We start from the raw sequence: 24,313 nt of genomic DNA, 5'->3' as shown, positions 1-24,313 counted from the left end.
GAGGGGGATGGGGGGCAGATGCGCGGAGAAGAGGCCCTCCCGACCCACGGCTGGTAGCTGCATTGCTCCCTCTCGCTCGTGCGCGGCTCCCTGGCGGGCGAGCCAGCGGCGGGCAGGGCCCCCGCAGCCGCGGAGGCACAGCTCCCGGTTGCCTCGGCCCTGCGCGGGCCGGCGCTGGCCGCCTCCGCGCCCGCGGAGCCGCCCCGTGGGCGGTGCAGCCGGAGCGGCGCTGCCCTGTGGGCGCGGCGGCGCTGCCGGCGGAGCCTTTAAAAGCCGCGTGCGGCCGCTGGCCGGGCGCCGCCGAGCCGAGCCGAGCCGAGCCGAGCCGAGCCGAGCCGAGCCGAGCCGAGCCGAGCCGAGCCGAGCCGAGCCGAGCCGAGCCGAGCCGAGCCGAGCCGAGCCGAGCCGGCCGCGGGGCCGCCCCCCCCATGCGCCTGCCGGGCATGTCGCAGCCCTTCCTGCTGGCGCCCATCGCGGAGTGCGCGCCGGGGCCGCCGGGCGCCGAGCTCCGCCTGGCCGTGCTGGGCGCCCGCGGCGTCGGCAAGAGCGGTGAGTGCGCGGCGGGGCGCGGGGCGGCGGGGCGGCGCCGGGCTGCGCCTAACGCGGCCGCTCTGTGTTGCAGCGCTGATCGTGCGGTTCCTGACCAAGCGGTTCATCGGCGACTACGAGCCCAACACAGGTGAGGCTTGGCGCGGCGCGGCGCGGGGGCCCGGCGCGGCCGCCGCTGCGCGGGCAGCCGCAGGTTTTCACCGCCGCCGCCGCGTGTCTCCCAGGGAACCTCTACTGCCGGCTGGTTCACCTCGAGGGAGAGCAGGTCGCCGTGCAGATCCAGGACACGCCGGGCTGCGGCCAGGTACGGACGCGCCGCCCGCCCGCCCGCCCGCCGCGGTGCCGCGGGAGTCGGCGGAGCTCCGCGGCTGCGGCCGGGGGCCGGGGCCTCCCGCGGCTGCCGCCGCCGAGAGCCTCCGCCGGCAGGATCGTGAACTTTCCGGCAGGTTTTGCTCTCGACCTCTCTTCCCGAGAAAGCCCTGGGCTATATTCAACCGTCTGAAGCACTGAGAACAAAAGAGATCGAACTGCAGCGTGCTTAGCTAAGTGATCCAAGAACAGGCATTAGAAATCCGAAATTTTGGCTGGCTGCTTAAATGAAATCAGTTCCTCTCTACCGCTTAAGGTACCACTTAAGGCTTTTGAGCCGAAGTTCCTGAAAAGGGAAGCAGCTGGGCTTAACATCTAAGACAGAGCTCAGGTTTCTCCTTGGACCCGTTTAGCAGTGCTATCTATGATACAAGCTTTACATTTTCACAACCCAGTGTGAAATTTTTACTCTGTCGTATTGCAGGTGCAAGAAGACCCTGTGCAGGTGCTGGATGCTCTGTCTAGATGCGCGAGGTGGGCAGAAGGCTTCCTCTTGGTCTACTCCATCACTGACTACAGTAGCTACGAATCAATTCAGCCTCTCTATCAGCACATCCGCAAGGTCCACCCAGATGCCAGGACTCCCATCATTATTGTGGGAAACAAAGCAGACCTTCTCCATGCCAGGCAAGTACAGACAAAAGACGGACTACAGCTGGCAAATGAACTGGGCAGCCTGTTTTTAGAAATTTCCACGAGTGAGAGCTCCCACGGTGTCTGCGATGTTTTCCAGTACCTTTGCAAGGAGGTCAGCAAACTACACCACAGCAGCAGCACAGACAAGAGACGGTCATCCATCATCCCTCGGCCCAAATCTCCCAACATGCAAGATCTAAAAAGACGTTTCAAACAGGCTTTATCTTCCAAAGTCAAATAAACCCCACTGATGAGATCAAATGTGACTGAATATACTTTTTATTTTTGTAAACTAGTTAATAAAAATCTTTATTTTTGTACTAATGCCAGCGATGTGGAAGTACGTATGTTGAAGCTTGCAATTCTTTTGCCATTCTCCTTTGTTTGATTGCTGCTTTTTCTTTGCTTTTTTTTTTCAAAGTAAAAAAAAAGAATGCTGCATAGCAACCACGTAAAAATCTCTGGTGGCCGGAGAAGGGGAGTTTTGCTATGAGGCTTTGATTCTGTTTCTATTTTGGTCTGGGATCTGCTGTTTTAGTTTGCTCAAATTACTTTTGTTCTTGCGCCTGTTTCCTGCTTGTAAAATTGGGATGATGATGATGTAACACTTACCTGCCTTTATAAAATACTTGGAAAAGCCTTAGGTGGAAAGCTTTATATGGAAGGAAAAAAAGCATTATTAAACATGAAAAAATGAAACTGGCTATAAGAACTCTGTTTATTATAGGATCTCTCTCTTTTCCTTCAAAGACTCCTGTTTTGCTAGCATTTGTAGCTACCTAAATGATAAGCTGTTATGAATGAATTCCAATTTTTGATGTGCTGTGCTGCTTGCTTTATAGATTTATCCCACCAAATTAATCTCTTGAGCCCAATGCTTTTAACATGAAGGTTGAGTTTCTCCTACAAATCATCATGGGCCAAAGTGCTGAGCAATCTACAACGATGATGAGTGTGTGGGATTGCTGCCGCTCTCTCTGGAGACATATGATAGGAGGGATTGATGCGTAGGTTCTGTTAACAGAAAATAGCTACAGTTAAAAAGAATCATATCTTTATTTTCCTCAGTGCAATTTTGTAGCTATTCAGAAACCGGATCCAACCTTTACTTCATGTAAGCTCCACACCATGCTAGAAGGGTTTTAACAACTGTGTGCTAGACATCTAAGCATGGAGTGTGTTTTGCACTCGCCAAATATGCCTCTGAGGTATGTGCTGCAGGGAGATGGCTGTGCTTTGCCAGTACCTGCTGTTTCTGTCCTCTTGGCTGTCAAATGCTGTGGGCCATCTCCACTCCTGATGTGTGGAGGGAAGTTGTGGTGGTGGACATAGGAAGTGGGCCTGAGCAAGCTAACCAAGTTGCTGTGGGAGGAATCATCAGAGGCATGTATTAGCTCTGGGTGGTGGTGGGTGCTACCAGCTGTATCCCCATCCAGGACCAAATGCACAACCTAAGTGTGGGCACAGTACTGGTACATCTCCTCTTTAAAGATGCTGTGTGCTGAAGGGACACAGCTCAAGGCCTGCAGGAACAGAGCCTCACTCCATGTGTTTGAAAGCGGGACTGCAAACTGGGTCAAAAAATCTTGAATTTAATTAGGGGATGTGCAAAAATCATGGTGATGACCTGCATGAATCAAAGTCCTGTTTGAGATGCATTTGAAAGATTTCTTCACCATGAGAATCCTTACTTAAGGTGCAGGTCTGTGGGCTCAGGGGCTTGAGAGAAGCAGGGGAAATGTGGTTAAGAACAAGTCCATCCTTAGCAGACTCAAACTTACTGCATAGGCTATGTAGTCATGGGGAAATTCAAAAGGCTAAAAATCAAAGGGGATTGAAAAATCAAAAATGGGTCATTTATCCATCATTTTATTATACTTCAATCAGGAATAAGAAATTGTTTTCAAGAGAAAATACCACTGTGATATGACTTTGATTGTTTTTTTCTAAATGTAGCTTTTGTCTCTGGGAAGTAGCTTGGTAGAATACAGCGTGCAGCATGACAATTCCAGGCTCCTTGGGATGACGGAGGTTGATTTCGCGCGTTCCATACTGCTTCTCCAGGCAGGATGCTGAAGGTATTCGGCTCATAGATGTGCATAAAATATGCTAAAAGGGAGGGAACATGTGCTGGACCTCTCTGTATCTCCTGGCAGCCAGCAAAGGCCGGGTAAAACAGAGCATGAGGCAATGCCTGACCCTTGGTGCCTGGTCCCCCGAGCAAAACCGGAGGTCAGGGCCCTGCTTTGGTGCAGGGGGAGACTTCAGGTCCGGCTCCAGGTTATGTTTTCTGCCATGGCAAAGCTGTTTTATAGAGCTTCTGCCTTTCCCCTGCTTCTGGCTTCTCCTGGCACCCCTCTGGACACACCGGCCAAGCGCCGAGCGAGACGACTGACCCCCGGCTGATTTTAACCTGGTGTCTCCTTCGGTGCCCAGTGAAGGTGAGGCAGAGGGCTGCACAGCGGGCAGGGAGGGAGCCACCTCTCCAGTGCTAACGGGCCAACTTAGAGCCCTTTTAGCTGCATCACGACCCCTCACACCCTCCCCGCCAAATACGTGCCACCAGCAGCCTCAAAGCCACCCCCCCCGCCCGGGGGCCAGGGAGTCTTCCTGAGCCTGAGTGGGGCACGGCTTGGCCCTTCTCTTTGATCAGAGGAAAATGCTCGTCTGACTCCTTCCTCCCACCACCTCTGCTATGAAACGCAATCACAGCAATTTCCCCAGATGAGAAGCATGAGTGGGATTTCAGAAGCAGGGACGTTTGCGGCATCACACGCTATTATGGCTGCTCCTGCATCAGCATCCCTCCCCTGTTGGCCTATTTCGTCTAGTTATCTCCCAGAACTGAAATCATCCAGCAATGCTTTAAGACTTCATGAATTTTAAAATAGCTGCTGCCATCAGCCTGTTCCATGTGTTTTGGTTCAGGAGCCAGAGCTCCCTAGATAGCCCCAAGAACATTTTCTTCAAAACCCTGTAAGGGCATTCCCCTCGCTTTCCGCTCTGGCTGAGCAACCTTAGGAAGGGCTGAACAGGTTCAGAATGAAGTCCTTTAGGGAAAGTTGTCCTTTCATGGCAGTTTTTGCACAGGCACATGACTGTTGGCTCCTGCCAACTTCTATCGGATTCACACTGGCAAGAGAGCAGGATCTCTTCTCTCCTAAATCCCAGAGCTTGAAGGCTTTTGTCCTCTTCAGCAAGCAATAGCTCTGGGGATGATTCTGTTGCTGTATCACTGCTCCAAAGAACTATTCAGTCCTCCAGAGAACTATCTTCTAGAGGTATGTTCAGAGTGACATACCTGAAAAGCTTATCATGAGTTAAGAGCAGGGCTCTCAAAACATCAGCTCAACTTTGGCTTTGGATACCTAGTGACAGTTCCGACTTCCAAAAAACCCCATTCATTGATTCTCTACCTTGCTCTCCCGCTGCTCTCCTCTTTCCCCATACCTCATAAGGAGAAAGAAATGTTTTTCTAATGAAAGAGATTTTTAGATAATTGATTTATGAGATTTTCTTACTACATTCTTTGCTTGATGCTCTTGACCAAAAGAAGTAAGATCAGATGTATGAATATAGGTTGTGACTTGTTATGCCAGTGTATATTTTGGAGCATAACCAGTTATATACTCTCTTCCCACACAACTAAAAGAAAAATTAGGATATAGATAGCAAGCACCCATTTCACTGACCCATGACATTTCACTGATAACTGAAAAGTGATGTGGTAAAATTTGCACAATAATTGTAGAGCTCCATAGGTGTTACATAGTGTGTTTTTTAGAAATGCGCTTGGTTGTTTGCTGGCCGTGTTTTCCTTCCTTGACTGAAAAAAGCTTTCCATACGGGAAATCATCAGCCAGAGGCCCTCATGCTGTGAGTGGCTCTGAATAGGTGGTTTAGTTACATGCAGAGTCCTCTGGCCTTTGCTGGGCGAGTGCTCGGGTAAAGGGATCTGCCCATGTGCGCAGGCTTGCGGGGTCACGGTTCAGAGAACTATATCGCTCTCTTGATCTGCGCACAATATTCCCATTAAAATGTATCTGTCCAGAAAATTGCGCAAGGTTATTTACTAGTTCAGCCTGCATTACTGGGAAGTGGTAATTAATTCTTAAAGCTGGACTATTTCTCTTCTAAGGTATTTGGCTCTTTTCCCATTAATAAAAACATCCTCTTCTCAGGTTTCAAATGGTCCTTGTAATCATTTCATAGTAATTTTCCACTTTGGAATGGTAAGCCAATATCAGCAAATGTTGTTTCTCAGCACAGCACTGCAAAGAGGGAACTAAACTCTCCCTACCAACTGGGGCAGTAAGGTGAATTATGAGCTCCATCCCTGTAACTGATACTTCATCCTCCTCACGCAAACAAACCCCAGTGCAGGCAGATCAACATGCCTTTTGTCTGGGGCTCGCAGTCCTGAACTCTTCCAGGAGCCTGTAGAAACATGGCTTGATCCAAACTGCCCTCAGCAAGGAGACCTGCCATGCATACCGTTTCTTTTTAACGTTAAGAAAACCTAAGGGCTCTTTAATCCTAGGAGACAGAAGCGGCAAAGCCAAAGGAGTGCAAACATCATGAAGAAATCAGAGCAATAGCAGTGTTATACTGGGGCCCCCTAGAATTTGAGGCAGCCAACTAGGTGTTGCCTACCTGAAAGACAACAGCAGGCAATGAACATGGATGTAATTAGGTTGATTTGAGGGGGAAAAAAAAGCTTGTTTAGCTGAATTGCAGAGGGGTTGCACTCAGCTGCTGAGAAGGGACAGGCTGGGTGGCCAACCAAGACGTCCAGCGCCTGGGATGAGGGCAGCTGCCTCCCCCCACAGTCTCCCATCCCTTGGGAGCTGATCTGCTGCTGCTTCATGCTCTCCCCCTGACAAGCAAGGGTTAATGCTTCCCACCTGCACCAAAATCCCCCAGTGCTGTGGCCCACTCAGCATCTGAGGTGGAATTCACTTCACCTAAACGGAGACATCTGTAATGTAGATAGCATCTGGGTTCAGCTGCCTCTACCGTCACGGAAGAGAACGAGGCACATCTGACCATTTTCAGCATCCCATGAGGAATTGTGCCTATTCCCTCCCGGATTGCATGCCTGCCCAGGCCCCGTCTCTGGCAGATCCCCTCGGATCTGTGCAATCCAGGGACTTTTTCTCTTCAGCATCTTTGGAGCAGTTGCTCTTCCTCCAACCCCCACCCCCCCTACACACACAAACCACTGATTTGGCTTGGGGAAAAGCTGGCCCAGGGTTTAGCCATGAGGTAGCTGCTCCATCAGCATGGGCAGAAGAGAGTTTGGAGGATTTAATATCAGAACCATGATATCTTACCCTTTCTCTCGCTCCCCTTCATTTCTCAGGATACATAAGCTAAAAAAGAGAGGTTATTTGGGTATAGTGGATTCTTCAAAGCGCTTAGTATCCCATACAAATGTCTATGTCCCTGCAAATTAATGGTGCTTAAAACACAGTGTTGGTCAAGAGGGGATTCTTTCTCTCTACCCAGTTGCTGCTCACATATGGTCTATTAAAAGATCTACTAATGCACTGTTTTGTGGTTGTTGCACAAGGAGGAAATAAGGCTTTTTCCTTTTATTTACAATGTGAGGGTGAGCTATACCACCTGCTCTGTGCTAGCGTCTCTGGCCACCCAGAGGGGAAAAGAGGCCATATCATTTTAAGGAAGGCCTTGAGAAAGCAGTGGAGCTTCAGGAGCGAACACAAGCAGGTGCCGCTCTGCAGACTTCCCACTGGTTTGGCTGCATGGTCCTTTAAACAGGTAGCAGCAAATGCAGAGCTGATTTCCTATTAACGGGGTATATAAAATGTCAGGTTTGAAGGTAGTTTTCTAACACACAGAAAATGGATGCAGATGAAGCATGACTCCTCAAGTTCCTTTGTGATTAAATATAAAAGGTAGCCTCAGGATCATGTGCCCATCTCATGTCAATAATCGTGGCATAGAAGAGCCTTCTAGATTAAAGGGCTATAGATATGGGCCAGAGGCCTGTGCTAAATCAGGCATGTACCTTGAAGATAAAATATGCATCTGGTTGTTGAGGTACCTGCTAATTTTAGCTCTGGCTTTGAATAACGGAATAGCATTATTAGTCTGATGTAAAACTGTCCAAATTTCTTCTGCAAAAATGCCATCTCACTAGCGAAACAGCCTCCTTTTGATTTTGCCTAGATACTAAAGAACAGCGGACAATAAATATGCATGCAATTAGGCTAATCTGAGTGAACAAAGAGAGATTTTGCTTAATATATCTAAAATTCCATGAACTTAGGCATCAGCAGATGCAATGAATGTTTTCCCTGTCTTTTGATTGTTTCAGGGATTTCTGAACAAGCTTACTTAAAAGACATTATAGTCAATTTACCTTTGCTAATGAGATGTTCAGATAGGAAGCAGATAAAATATAAGCAAGATCTGAAGCAGAACTGAGTTAGGTTAGTTTGGGCAATGAGCAGCCCTTTCTTGCTGCCCTTGTCTTCCTCTTGCATGTCAAGGGGAAAGAAATGTCCTTCGCACTGGAGGAGACCGGCACTTTCATGGTTGCATCTCCTTGGGGACACAGAAGAAGAGAAGCAGAGATCAGTGTGGGCCCAAACGGTTGTTTCTCATCTCCGCTGCCTGGGTCCATACCTTGCTGCATAGACAGGTTCCTCTGTGCTGCCTTTCTGTAGGAGCAAAACTTCAAGGGACCCACTTTCTTATAAAGGAAACCTGATGATTATGAAAACTTCTTACAAAAGATGCTGAAGTGGAGGGTACCATGGTGCAGCACACCTTTCACAGTTTGTACCCTCCCTGCTCTTCAACGCCCTGTTAATATGGAGGATGTGACTCATAGTCACAAGGCTTTTCCTAGGAATTGTCAGTCTCACAGGTTGTGCCTACATTGCTACCTAAAAGAGGGCTAGTGACTAAATCCTAGCCCCAAGGCCAAGTGGACTGATCTGCACCCACACTGCTTAAAGCTAACTCCCTATAGATTAGCCAGGTCTGGACAGCATTCAGCACTCCATCCCTTCTGGGCCCTCTAAGATGCTCAGATCCCTAAAGACAATTTTTTTCCTATTTTTTTTTCAGTTCAAAGTATCCAAAATCATATGAAGGCTGTGTCTGAGCCTTTGAGATAATACGTTACAATGTCAAATAGGCTTTGCATTGCATGCCTGTGTGGCATGAGGCTTGTGGAGAGTGCAACGCCTGACAAGGTTGTTAAGGGATTGTGTGGCAGGAGCAACCTAGCATGGTCTTGCCCATGCTGCCTTTTGGGGATGGCCTGTGAAATGAGCTACTCCGAGAGCAGTGCCTGCAAACGGGCTGGGAGGGAGCTGGCTGGGGCAGCCCAAAGCAGAGCTTATCAGTGAGCTATCAGTGGAGCAAACGGTCAGAGATCCAGCAGAAACTCACTCCGTGACCCTTCTTTAGGCACCTGTATAAACGAACCTGTTCACTTCCGGAGGGGTGGGGTTCTTGTTCATAGCTTGCTGCTAGCGTGAAAACTTTGGCTCCATTGTCCTTGTAATTCCCCTTGAAATAGTTTTAGGCCAGTATTAGATCACTCCTAAGCCTCCTTTGCCAGACTAATCAAACTTTCAGTCTGTCCTTGCAGATCGTGTGCTCTGGACCCTGATCATCTTGGCAGCACTCCCATGGACCTTCTCCAGTTTCTCAACATCCTCTTGAACTGGGGGGCCAACATGGGACACTATTTCTGGGGCAGCCTCACTGATGCTGAGTAGAGGGGGATAGCAACTGCCCTTAGTCTTTTGATCACATTCTTCCTAATGCAGCCCAGTATAAGACTCTGATGTCTTATATTAAACCTGGTTTCCATGAAAACTCCAGGGCCTTTTCAGCAGGGCTGCTACTTAGCCAGTAGGATCCCAGGCTACACCAAGGCATGGGGTTATTCTCCCCCAGATACAGAGCTTTGGGCTTCTCCTTTTGAACTCTTCAGGGTTTCTGATGACCCAGGCCTAAAGCTTCTCAAGGTCCTTCTGGATTGAAGCTCTACTGTTGGTTCATCAGCCATTGCTTTTAATCTATTACCGTCTGCAAATTTGCTGAAGGTGCCCTCTGTGTCACCACCCCGGTAAATGATGAAAATACTGAACAATATCATACCCAGTATCATTCCCTGGGGTACTCCGCTCATTACTGGCTGCCAGATGGCCATCACAACTTTGATTAGTACTCTTCGACCTAATGGTCCAGCTAATTTTCAGTCTGTCAAATGGTTTGATCATCCAGCTTGTATTTGCTCAGCGTTTGCATGAACATGCTGTGGGAGACTTTCCAGTTGTCAGAGCTGTTCCTGATGACCATGAGTTTGTGCTGATGACAGACACCAGCTATGCTGTCGCATCAGTAAGCTCTTTCAACACCTGCGGGTGAATCTCATTTGGTCACATGGATCTGAAAATATACAGCTTATGCTGTAGTCTCTAATTTGTTGCTCCTCCTGTTGATTCTTCCTCTCCTTCCCAAACCATGCTGGTTCATGTGAGAGTCTGGGGGTAGGCTTTGCCACTGAAGACTGATACAATAAAGGCATTGACTACTTTGGTCTTTTGCTTATCACCTGTCAGTAAGTTTTCTCCCCGATTCATTAGCGGACGCACAATTTCTATGTATTTCCTTTTGCTACTAACATACCTATAAAGTCCCTTCAGTGACCCTCTTTGTCCCTAGCCAGTCTTCGCTCCAGCTGGGCTCCAGCCTTTCTGATTTTATTCCAGAGTGTTTAAGTAATGTTTTTATTTTCCTTCTTTGTTGCCTCTTCATATTTCCACTTGTTGTAAACTCTATTTTTGAATTTCAGTTCATCAAGAAGCTACTTGCTTAGACAAATTCCTGGTCTTAGACAAATTCTTGGCTTGCTCCTGAGCTCTCATACTCCACCAGTGGCATATGCCTGGGTCACAGTTGCACTTTTCTGATTATGCCTTCAGCTGGGCTTAGTGCAGCAGGTCACAAACATTCCTCCCTGTGATCCCACTTCCAGACTTCAATCCCTCATCTGTTTGCACTTTGGGCCCAAGGCACGAGCTCCGATACCACCTCATTTTTGAGAACCACAAGCTTAGTGCTTGGGAGCCTTCCTCCCTTCAAGCCTTTCCATAGCTTGGCTCCTTCCCACCTCCCTGTGGGCCTTTGTCTTCTCTCCTCCTCATATCAGCTGTAGAGATCCATGTAATGGATCTAAGCTGCAGCATGGAGATTGAGGCCAGAAATTAGGAAATGATTTCTAAAAGTCTGAACAGTTAACCATGGAATGGAGTCTGGTAATTAAGCAAAATCTCACCTTTCATAATTTTAAAGAATTTTTTGAGAGATACATACACAAAAAAAGGCAGCAGAGAGAGCTGTTGCTGTTCTGGAGCTGGCAAAGCTGGACATGCTCCTGAGTCCTGTTCAGCCCTGGTTTGCCACATTCTCTTCTATGCTCTGTCTACTTTGTTCAGCTGTGAGTTTTTGCTCATTTCAGCTCCTCTCTCCACATGGCCAGGTCCTCAGGACCCCTCCCCAACCCTCCGATTTTCCAGACTAGAGAAATGCATTTTATTCTCTGATTGTCAGGAACGTCCACCTCTCCGTGGCTTGAAACACGATACAGTCACATGAGTGAGTGCCTATGAGAGCACAGCCTAGCACAAGCACCTTGGAGAAATGACCTGTTACCTTCACACTTAGATGCTGAAGGCTGCCCACCTGTGAACAGAGTTTGTCACAGCACGAGTCGAAGAACAGGAAGGATTCACTGCCAACCGTGAAGAGGATTTGAAAAGATAAAGCAGAGCAAACCTCTCCCAGAACTCCTTCGCAGCACAGCTCCTTCCTGGCTGGCCGTGGGGCTGCAGCTGCAGGATGGCAGGACCTGGCATGCTCCCCGGGCCACCTGCAGCAGCTGCCCCTGAGAAGGGACCACCCTGGTGCTCAGCACTACCCTCGGTCCCCACTGTGCCCTGAAGTGTGGCAGTTGGCCTACTTTTGGACACTACTGATGGGCATTTTTAGATGACTTAATTTGGAGACTCACTCAGCAAATACCAGCAGAAATCCATTTTAACTGTCATAGTTGCCACTCTCAAGAGTGAGTCCCTTCTGGTTTGTTTCCCTATGTCCAAAAGCAACTGAAGAAACCAAGTTGCAGTCAGGACACTTTCTCCCTATCCAGTTTGGCAGTATATAATGGAAACATTAAACCATTTAATTAACCATTATCAAATCCTAGCTGTGAGGCTCTGAACTCATTTGAGAAGAAAGCCCTTGGGCTCAAGGTTGAATCTTTGCTTCCCAGAAGGAGTTTTCAGGGGCCACCACCCCCACAGAGACAGGAGCTGCCCCTACCTGTGCTATTGACTCTCCGGTTCCCGGAAAGCTGCTGCCAGAGCCTGTGCTAGGCAACGGTTGGGCACTCTTGATTTCAGCATACGTTTTTCTTGGGAACAGCAGTGTGATCTATTCAGATTCACAAGAGCGGACCAGATCTGAAGTACTTATGGAAAACGATAAACAAGCTGGAGTACACCTAGGAGTAACACCCTTTCCTAGTCCCCCCTGCAATTCAGATTTACCATACAGATGTGACAGTAATGGATTTAGCTGTCTTGAGTCACAAATGTGGCAAAAGTATTTCAGCCCCAGTTAACTAAAGCCAGATGTGATAAAAGCAGAACAAGCCCCCAAACCACCACATTTCCTAATGAAATCAATGTATTCCTTTGTGAGTTTGTGTGATCTGCAGTTTTAGAGTTCTTTAAAAGAAGTTTATAAAAATATTAACCCATGAGTGTCTATTGTTTTGTTTTAGTTCCTAGTGAATACTCAGAATTTGCTGCAAAACTGTAAGCAAGGTGAGATCATCTAGTTTTGAGCTAGTATTCTGCATATGGCAAAGGGTGAAGGAAAGGAAGATGATGTTCCTTCCGTGGGGTGAGTATTGTGCATGTAATAGCATGCACTCAAGTAAGTAACACAGTGCTGTAATACTTTCCTTAAACAGCCCTTAAGACTGTTAACTTGAACATCAGGAGGCCTCCTGCAGTTTGATGACCCCAATTTTTATCCTAAGGTAACTTCAGAGTAGCAAACTCCTTAATGAAAGGTTTCCTGAGGTAAAAAGAAACTTGGAAAATTTATATTTTTCCTTTCTGCTCCTCACCATAAACTCTGTATAATCTATCTACAGACAGGTAGACTGAGAGAAGATTTTATTACTGGTAAACACTGACAATATTTCCCTGCCTGAATAATAAAGACAGATTTGTGTAGCCATTGCTGCCTACTCTCAAGAAATTGCTGAAATAGCTGAAAACAAGCAGCTTTGGGGTTCAAAAACCTTAGATTAAGAAAGGAGGCACAAGGGAGTTCAGGAAGCTTTACTTGAGCATCCAGAAGAGCGGGCAACACTGCGTGCTGCCCCTTGTTTTGCTGGTGGCCGAAGATGGGGAGCAGGAGGTGGAGCTGGTGGCTGGGAGGGCGGTGGTGAGGGCATGTGCGAGGTGAGCTGTGCCCAGCTGCATTGCCTCCCTTACTTAATGTAACATCCTCACCAAGAAATCCCAGCGGAAGATGTTAAGTAATTTTTGCTGTCTTTTGGGAAAGGAACTGCTGGTTAGTGTGCATCATCCTGCTTGCTTTCCGGTTGCCCTTTTCTTCCTTCAGAACTGTTGAGCCACTTGATTCGTGCCTCATGCTTGGAGGAAATAAAGCACACTGGGGACTGGGACAGCTTTGCTTAATCTTTCCAAGGCTCTGCTTGGAGGCTTGAGCAAGCTGTTACTAGCAACATCTATAATTTGAACCAGGCCCTTGTTGCTATCAATCAAAACCTAGCAGAGGGTCGTACTCAGCTGGGAGAGCCAGAGCACAAAGCTGAGGAAGGAAGCCTGCAGGCAGCACAAACTTTTAGGGAGCAAGCCCAAGCTGGGGGGGGGGGGGGGGGGGGGTCACTGACTGGACAAGGTTGCATGGAGGAGGACAGGAGTTACTGGCATTGCCCTAGCACTGGATTAGAGAAATAAACCTTGAAAGAGGGTGGGATGCAGGGATTGGTCCTGTCTCATGCCAACCAGCTCAATGAGTCATAGGTATCAGAGATGCAGTAAAAAACATGAGTCGCTCTTACCTTGGGGCTAGTCAGGTCCATCATCTCCAGAAATTTGTAACCCTCAGTAGAGTCTTTCTGAGTCTTACTTCCCTCTCTAGCACCAAGTCCAGACCCACAGCACACCAGAGCTGTATGCAAGCACTGCACTAAGAGGTACTTTGGCCTGCATGGTGGCCCTCTGTAGGGATTTTGCTGGCTGTCAGCAAAGTCACAGACACATGCATGTGGCAGCTCAGGCTGAGCACAAAAGAGAACACATGGGGGAAAGTTACATGATCCTTTGTAAAGTAAAGGCTGTTTTCTGTTTCTGTTTTCCAACATATAATAACTAAATATTCTCATCTTGTTAGCATTACCTTGGTAATGCATAGCCTGTACTGTTCTTGTTTTGTGCAATGTTGCTCTGTTAAACCTCTGCTGAGCCATATGTATGCACAAAATTTTCTGTTGAGCTCGCCACCAACTCAAGGCATCAAATCCAGGACTGCTAAAAAAACCCTCCTTGTCCCTCATGGCCAGGTGCCGGTGGCATAGCCCTTCAGGGGATGCCCCCTCCCTGCCCGGCTTGGCCCTTCTCCCCATGGCTTTCAGCTTCTCAGCCCCTCGCCTGGGGACCTGGTTTTCCCCACTTCTCCCAGGGTGCCCTGGGGCAGGGTGGGCAGCCACCTTCCAGCCCGGGCAGGGCTTGGGTGCCCTGTCCTGATGCGATTCCCTGGCACTAGGTATTGGAGTGGCATTTTGCTGTTTGTTGTGGAGGTTGGTATTTTTTTTCCTGGAAAAAAGAGATGAAAGAGAAGAGTTGATGGGTCAGTAGTAATAGGGTTTGTCTCTGTTGCAGTAGCCTAAATGCTTGACCAATAGCCCAGCAACGTGGCAAGGAAGTGCTTTTATCCTGTGGTAAGACACCTCTCATTTTTTCTGCAGGAAAAGGTCTTGAGAGGGCAGCTGCCAGGAGCCTTTGGGGAGGGAAAAACATTTGCACACATCCGTGGGGACATCCTACACACAGTTGCAATTGCTTAGTCGGGACACTGACGTTTGGAAAGTGCCAGATTTACCTGGACATTCCTGCTCTGGCCCCTCACACCTCACAATACAATTTCTAAGGGCTGACTCACATTTATTTTTTCTTCAGAAGCCCCATCATCATTAAGCAATCTTAAACACAGTGTTTCTAACTCAGGCGTGCTTGACCTCCCCTTCAGAGACATCTCTGATGTAGTTGCCTCTAGGTTTTGTCAGAGTTGGTTTTAACGTTTGTGGAGCCCAGACTTCTCTCTTTCTGTCAGCAGGACCCAGTGGCCTCCTCACTCAAGCTGCTTCAGTTTTTCCTCCAGAAATTTTAGCTGGTTCGATGAGGAGCGATGTGAATAAGGTATCGGTTTAGTTTAAAACTTCCCACAGATTATTTTCAAGACACCACTCAAGCTGCAGCTGGCCTGTGGCTTTTAAGGAAAGTGGTATAAAATTTCTACAAGACGGCTGCTGATCCTTGGTTGAGCAGCTGAGCCAGTGGAGGCTGTGAGTTCGCCCCATAGGGACGCAGCTCAGGAGGGCCAGGGCAAAGCAGTCCTTTCCATGGGGAGTTGTCTCCACCACTTCCCTGGGGTAGTTTTGCATAGACTATTTCAGCAGTAAAACCACACAGCGGCTAGTGCAGGCTGAAGCCTGTCTGAACTGGGCTAGCTTAGGATAGTTTCTGCTTTGCAAATCCCAAAGGCACTGCTTCCCAAACAGTGGAGGACGCAGGGCTGGAAGAGCCACTCTGGCCAGACAGGAGAAGCCATTGCATTCACACAGCCCAGAAGATGATCTCTCCTACGGCTGGAAGGGTGCGAGATGAACTGGGAGGTGCTGCCATGGGTGATTTCATCATAGCTTCCCTGTAGAGGCAAGCACCATGTATCTTCTGACCTACTTCCTTAATTCAACTGCCCACTGCAAAAGCTTTGCAAGGACAACACTGAGCTGTATTCAGAAAAACTTCAGTTCTTGAGCTCCTCTCTACCATACTCTGCTGACTAAGCTGCTGTCAAGAGCAACGGTTGGATCGTGGAAGCAGAGATCACAGCCATATGTGTGTGTGTTTGCTCTGGCGCTCTCCACCCCCTGCACCACGTCCCTACGTAGGCATTTGGCGAAGAGACTTGACACAAACATTTTCCACTTAAAGCAATGAGACAGAGTCTTGATGATGCCTGTTGTCAAGCAGCTGAAGATAAACAGTTTTTTTTTTTTTAAGCAGTTCTACATGTTGTTTTCCTCCCACTAGGTCCAATTCTTCACCAGAGTGGTACCACATTTGGTGCAGTGGGAGCTGAGGGCGCTCAGTATGGTGGAGGGGGTGATCAGCACCGTAATGGACATGCTGTGCATCTTGCTTCGTTTGTACTGTCAGTAATCACACACCTGGTATGCAGATACACCCACACACTGCGGGAGGGAGGATTTGGCTTCTTTCCTTCCTCCTTGTAAGAACTGCAAGTAACTGGTAGAACTAGATTGTCAAACTGGCTTTAGTTTGCTTTTGTTTAAAAGAAAAACCTCCCAAACCTTCAAACAATCCGCAAGAAGAATAATTAAGTGTAAGGAATGGATCAAGAGACTCTGGGGAAGATACTTTTCATAGCTTTTACCTTCTGTCTGTTGAGCTTTTGATGTTCCTATGTGGACACTTTGTCTTTCCAACATCCAGTCAATTCTGGTATTTGAGCTGCTAAACTCAGAGCCAAGTACTTTTCAAAATGGTAGTGAATTGCTTCAGTTGCCCAGGAGAGCTCAGCTTCCCTGCTTGTTTCGCTGAGCAGCTGGTCCAGGAGCTGCGATGCCGACTCTTTCTGGGTACAACGCCTTTAATCCTGGAGGGTCGTAATACACTATGCAGACAGATGTTGTGGCAGTACCCATGATTCCTGAAAATTGTTCTCTCCACAGAATTACATCTTAGAGCTTGAAACCTTTCCACTTCTCAAGGCTGCTTGAGAAGTAAAGTATTATTTAACTGAGCTGTGGTATCTGACCTTTAGAAAGCACAGAAGGTCGTACAGGAGACAAGATCCACTGTGAAGGCCTAAGTTCAGAAATGTAGGTTTTATTAGAAATACGCTTTTATATTTTCTGTAAAAATATATTTTAATATAGACATAGATAAATTTCAGTTGTGCTTAATGTGCCTTCTCATTTTTTATTGTTTTCAGATTACTCCCACATACAGTCTGATAGCTATGCTGCATCTTCTTGCAGTCACTGGCTGATTGCATCATGAACATCTCTGTTCTAATCGCGGCCATGTGTAGAAGTGAATAGAAAAGTCAGAGTGTGGCATGAAGAGAATGTCAGTCTATGGATGGTTAGGTCAACTTTTCTTGTGTGTATGTGAAAACTACCTTCATTTTTCAGGAACATCAAAGTAGTAGTAAAAACATTTTCACTGATTACAGTTAAGAATGAGACCCAAGAAAAACAGCCTCTAAGAGACACAATGTAAACCTGTTTTCTTGCTACTGCTCATTTCACAAAAGCTTGCTTAGCAGGGCACTCATGGCAACCTGAGGAAGAAAAGGGTTACATACTCTGCACCAAGATGACAGAAAACACTCTAAATGTTTAGCTTGCTTTTTGAGAACAACTAAATCTTCATTGATTTTTCTGGAGATGAAAGCTGAACATACATAACTGAAAAGAATAGCACCAGGGAGAATGGAAAAAAGAAATGCATGACACTTTACATTGATTTCGCCATTATGTTGTACAGGCAGAATGGAGCAAGAAGAGCCATTACATGTATTTGTTGCCAAAGGTGGCCTTGATATTTACAAGTACCCACACACAATTATAGCTTTAAGTACAGTAGTGAGCAGTATAGCTCTGCCCTCCCCCTTTATCTTTTAAGTCATAAAATTGCATACAGTGCTTCTTAGTCATCCAAACTGTGCCACAGAGGTGGGAAAGCATCACTATGTTCCTTTTTCTATGGGAGGTACTGAAAGGACGGGGAGGAAAAAAACCTAAGCAGATAAAAAGAGGAAAGAGGAAGGCTTTTTCCGTGTAAAAGAGGAAATGCTCATCCTAGTCTTATTGGCTGGGGGCAGCTGAACTTTCCAAAAATTCTCTAACTCCCAGTTCCTGGGGAAAGTACTCAAGGTACCATTTGAGGCTGGGTTTGAATCTGGGTTCACCATTCCCAGTTTCACATAGGCAGTGGAGCATGACCAAACCCAACCAGCTGCTGAAAAATCTCTGACCGACAGAAGAAAATGTTATATGAAGACTACTTAAACTCCATCCAGTGATTTTAGAGAAACAGTTGCCACCGACTGATTGTCACCTCACTTTTCCTTCCCATTGGAGAAGGAAACAACCCAAGTTGCCTTTGACTCTTTGAAGATACTGTTTTGGGGAGAGAACTGAAAGTTTCAGGGGTAAGGGATGGGAAACACTGCATTCATCTCCTTAAAGAGGATATATTTGTCTTTCACCCAGAAAACCCAGTAAGTCCTATTTAAGATCAGATCGCTGGTTCTTAAACGCTTATGCTCATGACCTCATCTATATTTGTACTTCTTTGTTCAGTTCTGGGTTTTCAACCCTCTCCTACTTTCAGGATCATGAGCCAATGCTAATAATGAACCCTCTGAAAATGCAAGTCTAAATCTATGCGCATGGCCTGAGGATAGACCAGCTATCTGTCTTCCGAATACCCACAATCCGCATGGCTTTGTCCATCCTGCTAAATGCAGTGGGCTGGAGACTGGTCATTGTCCTCACTGCCAAGCTGTTCTGGGTGTCCACACTGCTTAGGGCTAGTCCTTCTGCGGGTGATTTTTCTTGGAGACAACTTGCTGAAATGACTCAAATCAGAGCCAGGGAGCAAGCTAACAAGAAAATAGTGTGGATGAACGGCAATCCAGTGCTTGAGTTCACTGCCTGGCTTTCTCTTACTTAGTAGTGTAGGTGTATCTTTTAAGAATGTTTTTTCCTTTGTTTTCAGTCCACTTATTTATGTGTTTTTCATATTCAGTCTTATCTGTAGGACAGTTCTGCTGGGGCCATCTGTGGGCATCGATCAACAAAGATGCCAGTTTCTTTGATAAAGCTAGCAAGTTTTACTGCAGCTCCTTTGTATGGGGTCATGGAGACAGACAGCCTGCACTAAGTGTAGCCTCGTAAGAGTCACTCACGCTTGAGTGAAAGTACCACTAGTGTTCAACTTCTGCCTGGCATACAAAAGCAAGTGGTGGAGGTCACAGGATAAGGGAAGTGCAGATGACCACCTGCCCCACCTCCTGACTGACCTTACTCGACCATGCCCCACTCTATAGGCTATACCTGGGAAGGAACGGATGGATAGATAGACAGATACATACACACACACATATACATACACACATAATCTGTTTGATGTATTAATTGCCCAAACCATTCTGTTCCCTGGCTTCCTTTCTGTCCTTAGAACCAAGCAGCAGAAGAATGATCAACTAGAGCTGTTGTAAACACGGCAGAAGGTGGAGATGGGTAAGATAGTCCAGTCACGGACTATACTTTCACAGTTGCCTTTGAGGTTGGAAGGGATACCACCACATGCACAGTAGGACTCCACTAATGCATGGATCCAGTCTTCAGGACTCTATGTCTTGTGGGGAAGTCCCATCAAATTCCGTTTGACTCAGTAAAATCACTAGTTGCTATCCAAGGCAGTATCTCATGCATCCACTGTTTTGCTACCAGCACTTCCACGGGTATTTCCCATTTAATCTACAATAAATGACACATTACGCTTACCTCTCTCTCCTTCTGTGAACACCCTCTCTCAGTAACCAAGGCAGGAGGCCTGTACAGCTTGGCAGACAAGTTCCTCTGCTGGAGCACTTCGTGCCTTGTTCGGGGAAGTTTGCAGGGTGAGCGTCAGGGCTTTGAGTGCAACCGCCTCCCTCCTCCCCAGGGGTTTTGCTGTGAGTGTTCAGGGCCAGCTCTGATACGGCACAGCCTCATAACCTCGGACCAGACTGCTGTGAGAAGAGCAGTCTGGGAAGAGCTGTGAGAATCCTCCCTGGGGACCTCCTCGTCTGCTCAGGGACTGTATCTAAGTTCAGCTGAGTGCCCATGGTCCCTGCCCGAGCTGAGCTGCAGGTGTGCCTGTGCCTGGCCATGCGCCTGGCTGAGCCGGTGCTCTTGCTGTTTCCTGACAATGAGTGCTGCACAACTCAGGACAGGAAAACAGGAAACAGCCAGTATCTTTTGACCTATTTGCTGATGTGAAGTATGTGTAAATCTGTGAGATAAGGAGTTATCCTGCTTTGTCCCAGTAACAGTCCCCTTCAATTAGCCATACTGGATCTTGTGACACTTTAGCTTATGTAATTTTTTGAAAATACAGCTGTAGCGTTGCAAGCTCCTGAGCTGCTACTGCTGTATCCCAGCCATGGAATCCTGTTTTTGTTGGTCTGACAACTGTGCAATAAAGACATCATTCACTCTGTAGTGCTGTTGTTCCCATCCAAGTGGCTCTCGTGTTTCCTCTCCCTTATTGCCTTGTGGCGAGATCTTTATTGTGGGGAACTAAAATAGAACTAATTCATTGTTTGCTAATAACTTCAGTGTTTGCAAGGCAGCTGCATGCTTATCCTTGGTAAAATAATGAATTCCCATCAGTGTGGTCCTGGCCTGGTCCTCTCTGAGGCCAGCAGGACTTCTTTTTGATTTGAATTAAGCCTCAGATGCAGAGGACAGATGTGGACAGAAATAACAAGCCCATCTTTCAGAAATATTTTACAGAATTTATAGAAGCACACTCTGGTTAGTGGGGCTGATCTTGGCAAGGCTGCTTTTCTGCTTGCCTACTACCTCCACTAGCAACCCTCAGGGTGTTCACAGCCATGGGCTGCCCTCCCAGATATGAGGCTGTTCATTGGCACGTGCTTTGCTTGCTGGAAGTCAGTCTCTGCCACAGAATAGCTGTAATGTGGTTCATGAGCAAGCAATTGTACATGAAAAGTTTTACAAAACTGTAGCAAATTTATTATCAGAACACTGCTGAAAGAAGTATCCAGCAGGCACTGACAAAAACAGAGGAATTTTCTGGTCTAATACTGCAACTTGAAGTACATGACATAATTTTAATTGCAACTGATGGATTTGGGGTTGGTAACCCCTCCTGACAGTGCCACCAGCTGTAATATTCCTATGCTGAGCTATCAATCCCTGTTGATTCAGATGGTTGGCCACTGCTTTGGGCAGAGATCTCCTGAGTTTCTGGGCTGGCTGCCCAGGCTCCTGGATGTCCAAAAATTCCAGATGAATGGCCACTATTGGTTTACTGTGAATCTATGCTTCCCTGACATTGTGCATGTTTAACCCATTGGATCTACTTCTTTTTAGACTTGCCAGTGTCGGCATATTGACTGGAGTGACATCACCCCATGGCAGTATTATAGTCTTGCCTGCAATGGTTCTTAACAGTCTAGTAAAGCTGACAAAGTTTTGTGAAGGACATCTAGATTTTCATGAAGTTCTCAGTTATTTTATCAGATTTAATTCTACTTTACTGATTGAGAAGCAAAGCTGCCGACTGTTTTGGCTGATATGGTCTGGTTCATGAAAGCATGTAGTTTTAGAGGGGCGTCTTGTTTTTAAGGAATGCTCTGTGTTTGAGAGCTGCTCCTCCTGGGCTGCATCTTCCATCCACTGCTACTAGAGCTGCAGCAATTTACACAAATGGCCCAGCGACTCCTGGACAAGGAACCCGGCAAGATTTTCTCTCAGCTTCCCTAATGCATCTCTGCCCACATGACTTTTTTGCTGTAACTAAGTGTAATTTGCAATAAATATCTGCTCAGGTATAAAACAATCACCCACTTCACAAAAAGTCTCCAGTTAAATTACCTGTGTTTGTGTAGGAGTGTTTTCTTTTCCTCTGGCAAAGAGTCCTTATAAGGAATAACAACACTGAAGAATCTTTTAAAGAAAAATGTTTATCGAAGGTTTACTATTTCACAGGTTTTACTGTAGAATCATTTACGCAAAGCTGTGAGTCACAAGCTGAAGTTCAGTGTCTGAAATTGCTGGCAGAGTGAATGAATTTTGTGCATGACAAAGAGATCAGTAATCTGCATGCATTACAGTCAGTTTATAATTGCTTTAAAATCACATGGTAAATGATTATGATTAGGACAGGAGCTGTTAAAATCAAGAACAAAAGAAGGCCAAAACCTGAAGCTATTTACTGCTACATCTCTTTCCCTTTAAGGTTTATGAAAAACACATTCTAACTCATACTCAGAAAACACAATAAAAATAATCAGTGACCCTTCAAACTGCTTTGATGTCAGCAAATCTGGCAAGAGTTTCTGTGAAGTGTAGCATTTACCTGCGATATGTGTCACAAGGACCTAGATATAAAGATCCAGAATAGACAGGTCTTGACAATAACTTTGTTGTCCTGCCTGGATGGTCAGCCATACCTAGCAAATTGACATGACCTAGACATGACATGACATGACATGGATAGCTATGGCTGTTCTGTCTCCTGCTCATCTGAGGTTCACAGTATCTATTAATACAGAACTTCCTCAAAGATGTTCTCTGTCTAGTAGCAAGGAGGAGAGATTCCTGCTTGCAAAGGGAGCATCTAAATGGGTGAAAGATGCCTCGGGAAAAAACACATCATTCTTGAGAGGGATGACTATCTATCAGCCTCACAGACTGGACTAAGACTGAGACCACAGCTAAATAACCGGAAAAAATAGAGCAGGATCAAAACCTTGAAAAGAGATATTTTGATGATAGAGGTGAAACCAGCCCCACCCGCACCCCAGACAATACAGACAAGTACCACTGGTCAATAGGTTAGTGCAGCAGTGATATAAGACTGAGCTCAACCAACACAGACCTGAGCTGCCCAGCTCTGGTCTCTTGTACTGCGTGTGCTGCCCCCAGCTGCAGCACCTGCAGCCATGGGCCACAGCCCCCTTCTCCCAGGCAGAGCAGAGACCCAGCACTCAGAGACAGTCCCTTCCTGCAAGGAGCTCCGCGCCCCAGGACACGACAAAGTGGGGAGCTGGGAGAGATGTTGGGACAACACTGAACCCATGCAAGGTGGTGATACAGCACATCAGCACCTTCAATATTGCCCAGCTTTTTGAAGCCATCAGGGCAAAGATTAGTTTTTAAGGGGTAATTTATGGCTGTGGCTAAGGCTGCTGCTCTCTGGATATTTATGCTCTACTATGATGGGCAGAGTGTCAGAAGATGCCCATGTGCATGTAGGCACCAGAGGCTGGCAGCACAGCCCAACTGGGGAGCTACACACCACTGCCAGCAAGAGAGTTCCCCCCAGCCCCATGGGATTATTGCACTTTCTGAAGATAGCTCTATGCAAGAGAAGGATGATGACTCCAAAGTGCCCAGGCATAACTGAATCAAAAAGGTGAACTCACCCAGTTTACGGCAGCTGGTACAGATCATTATTTAACTGAATCAGAGCAGAGCAAATGCTTCCTACCCCATAAATCCAGGTGAGTCTGATTAACTCCTGGACAATTTTGTTGTCAATAGATTATATTTACTTTTGGTTTGAGGACTCGTTTGGGGCTCCTTTTTTCGTATGGTCAGCTGTTGTGCTGAGTCTACCTTCTCAACTTTCTAGCCATTCCCAACAGTGACGTGCATTTTCTCTTGGTCATAAAGGTGCCATTTGGGTGGTATCAGCTCAGGCAGCTAAACCCTGCTCAGGGAGGTTGCCTACCCTATGCTGGTCCATATAGCAGCAGAAGACTCTCTACTCTGTATTCGCGAGATGCCGGGACTCTGATATCCCAACTTTGAGTCTGTTCTTAACTGCAACTTCTGTCACAATATATACCCAAGACAGGGCTTATATTTTCTCATCACAGATGAGACAGAAGTCACATCAAAAGGCAGTTACTGCTGACAGTATCCTAGCTGAGAGGCTGCTGAAGTCCCTCAAACAAGGAAGAATTACTTTCTTCTAATGACTCCTGGATGACATAACAACCCATCTTATCTGTTAGCCTGCAGTTTACATGAGAATTGCTTCAGGGCCCCTCTAATTTATGCTAAGATCAGATTAATCTGAGGAAGGACCTTTGCCTCTCTTTCTGAAGCTCTGACCCAGGAGAACTTTCTCCAGGTGGCATGTTACACTGTCATTTCCCTCTCAAAAAGATGAGGAAGACAATGCTCCTGTTAAATTTCCCCTTTTGGCCACACATTCTGTAATGAGAAGAACAGGAATGGTTCATTCACACCTGCACAAGGCATTCCCCAGAATTCAGAATACTCCCCAGATGTTTTGGTGGAGAATTAACCCTCTGAATAGCAGAAGAAGGAATATATCCAGGCCCAGATCTACAGAGGTATCATATTCAATACACTCACGTAAGCACATTGTTATGCTTTGTAGCCTAGACCTGGCCTCTCTATCAGATATACAAGAACTGGAGAAACTTCATCAGTGCATTTTGATTGACAGAAATCCAGATAACATAGGATCCAGACTGCTGCTATTTCAAGAAGCATATACAAGTCATTGCAGCTTTTCCCAGGATATGAAGTGTTTAGAGTGATCCTCGAAGGTCAAGGTGCCTACGCTCTGATATAGCTAAGCAGTAG

The 24,313-nt window shown here is 46.8% G+C and overlaps 1 protein-coding gene across 1 annotated transcript; it reads left to right on the top strand.

Annotated features, from left to right (window-relative positions):
* The first annotated feature begins 265 nt into the window (after nt 1-265).
* Nucleotides 266-2,253, top strand: RASL11A (RAS like family 11 member A). Its single transcript, XM_064504986.1, has 4 exons — nt 266-549; nt 623-679; nt 774-853; nt 1,343-2,253. The coding sequence occupies exons 1-4, from the start codon at nt 429-431 to the stop codon at nt 1,793-1,795; spliced, it is 711 nt and encodes a 236-aa protein (XP_064361056.1). The 5' UTR covers nt 266-428; the 3' UTR covers nt 1,796-2,253.
* The last annotated feature ends 22,060 nt before the right edge of the window (nt 2,254-24,313 follow it).

This window comes from Dromaius novaehollandiae, chromosome 1 (genome assembly GCF_036370855.1).
Source record: "Dromaius novaehollandiae isolate bDroNov1 chromosome 1, bDroNov1.hap1, whole genome shotgun sequence".
In the NCBI taxonomy this organism is placed as follows: Eukaryota; Metazoa; Chordata; class Aves; order Casuariiformes; family Dromaiidae; genus Dromaius; species Dromaius novaehollandiae.
This window is presented reverse-complemented; position numbering and strand designations above follow the sequence as displayed.

Coding starts and splice junctions, on each gene's coding strand:
- RASL11A (XM_064504986.1), top strand. CDS start 429: ATGCGCCTGCCGGGCATGTCGCAGCCCTTCCTGCTGGCGCCCATCGCG. Junction 550..622: donor CCGCGGCGTCGGCAAGAGCG/GTGAGTGCGCGG, acceptor TCTGTGTTGCAG/CGCTGATCGTGCGGTTCCTG. Junction 680..773: donor CGACTACGAGCCCAACACAG/GTGAGGCTTGGC, acceptor CGTGTCTCCCAG/GGAACCTCTACTGCCGGCTG.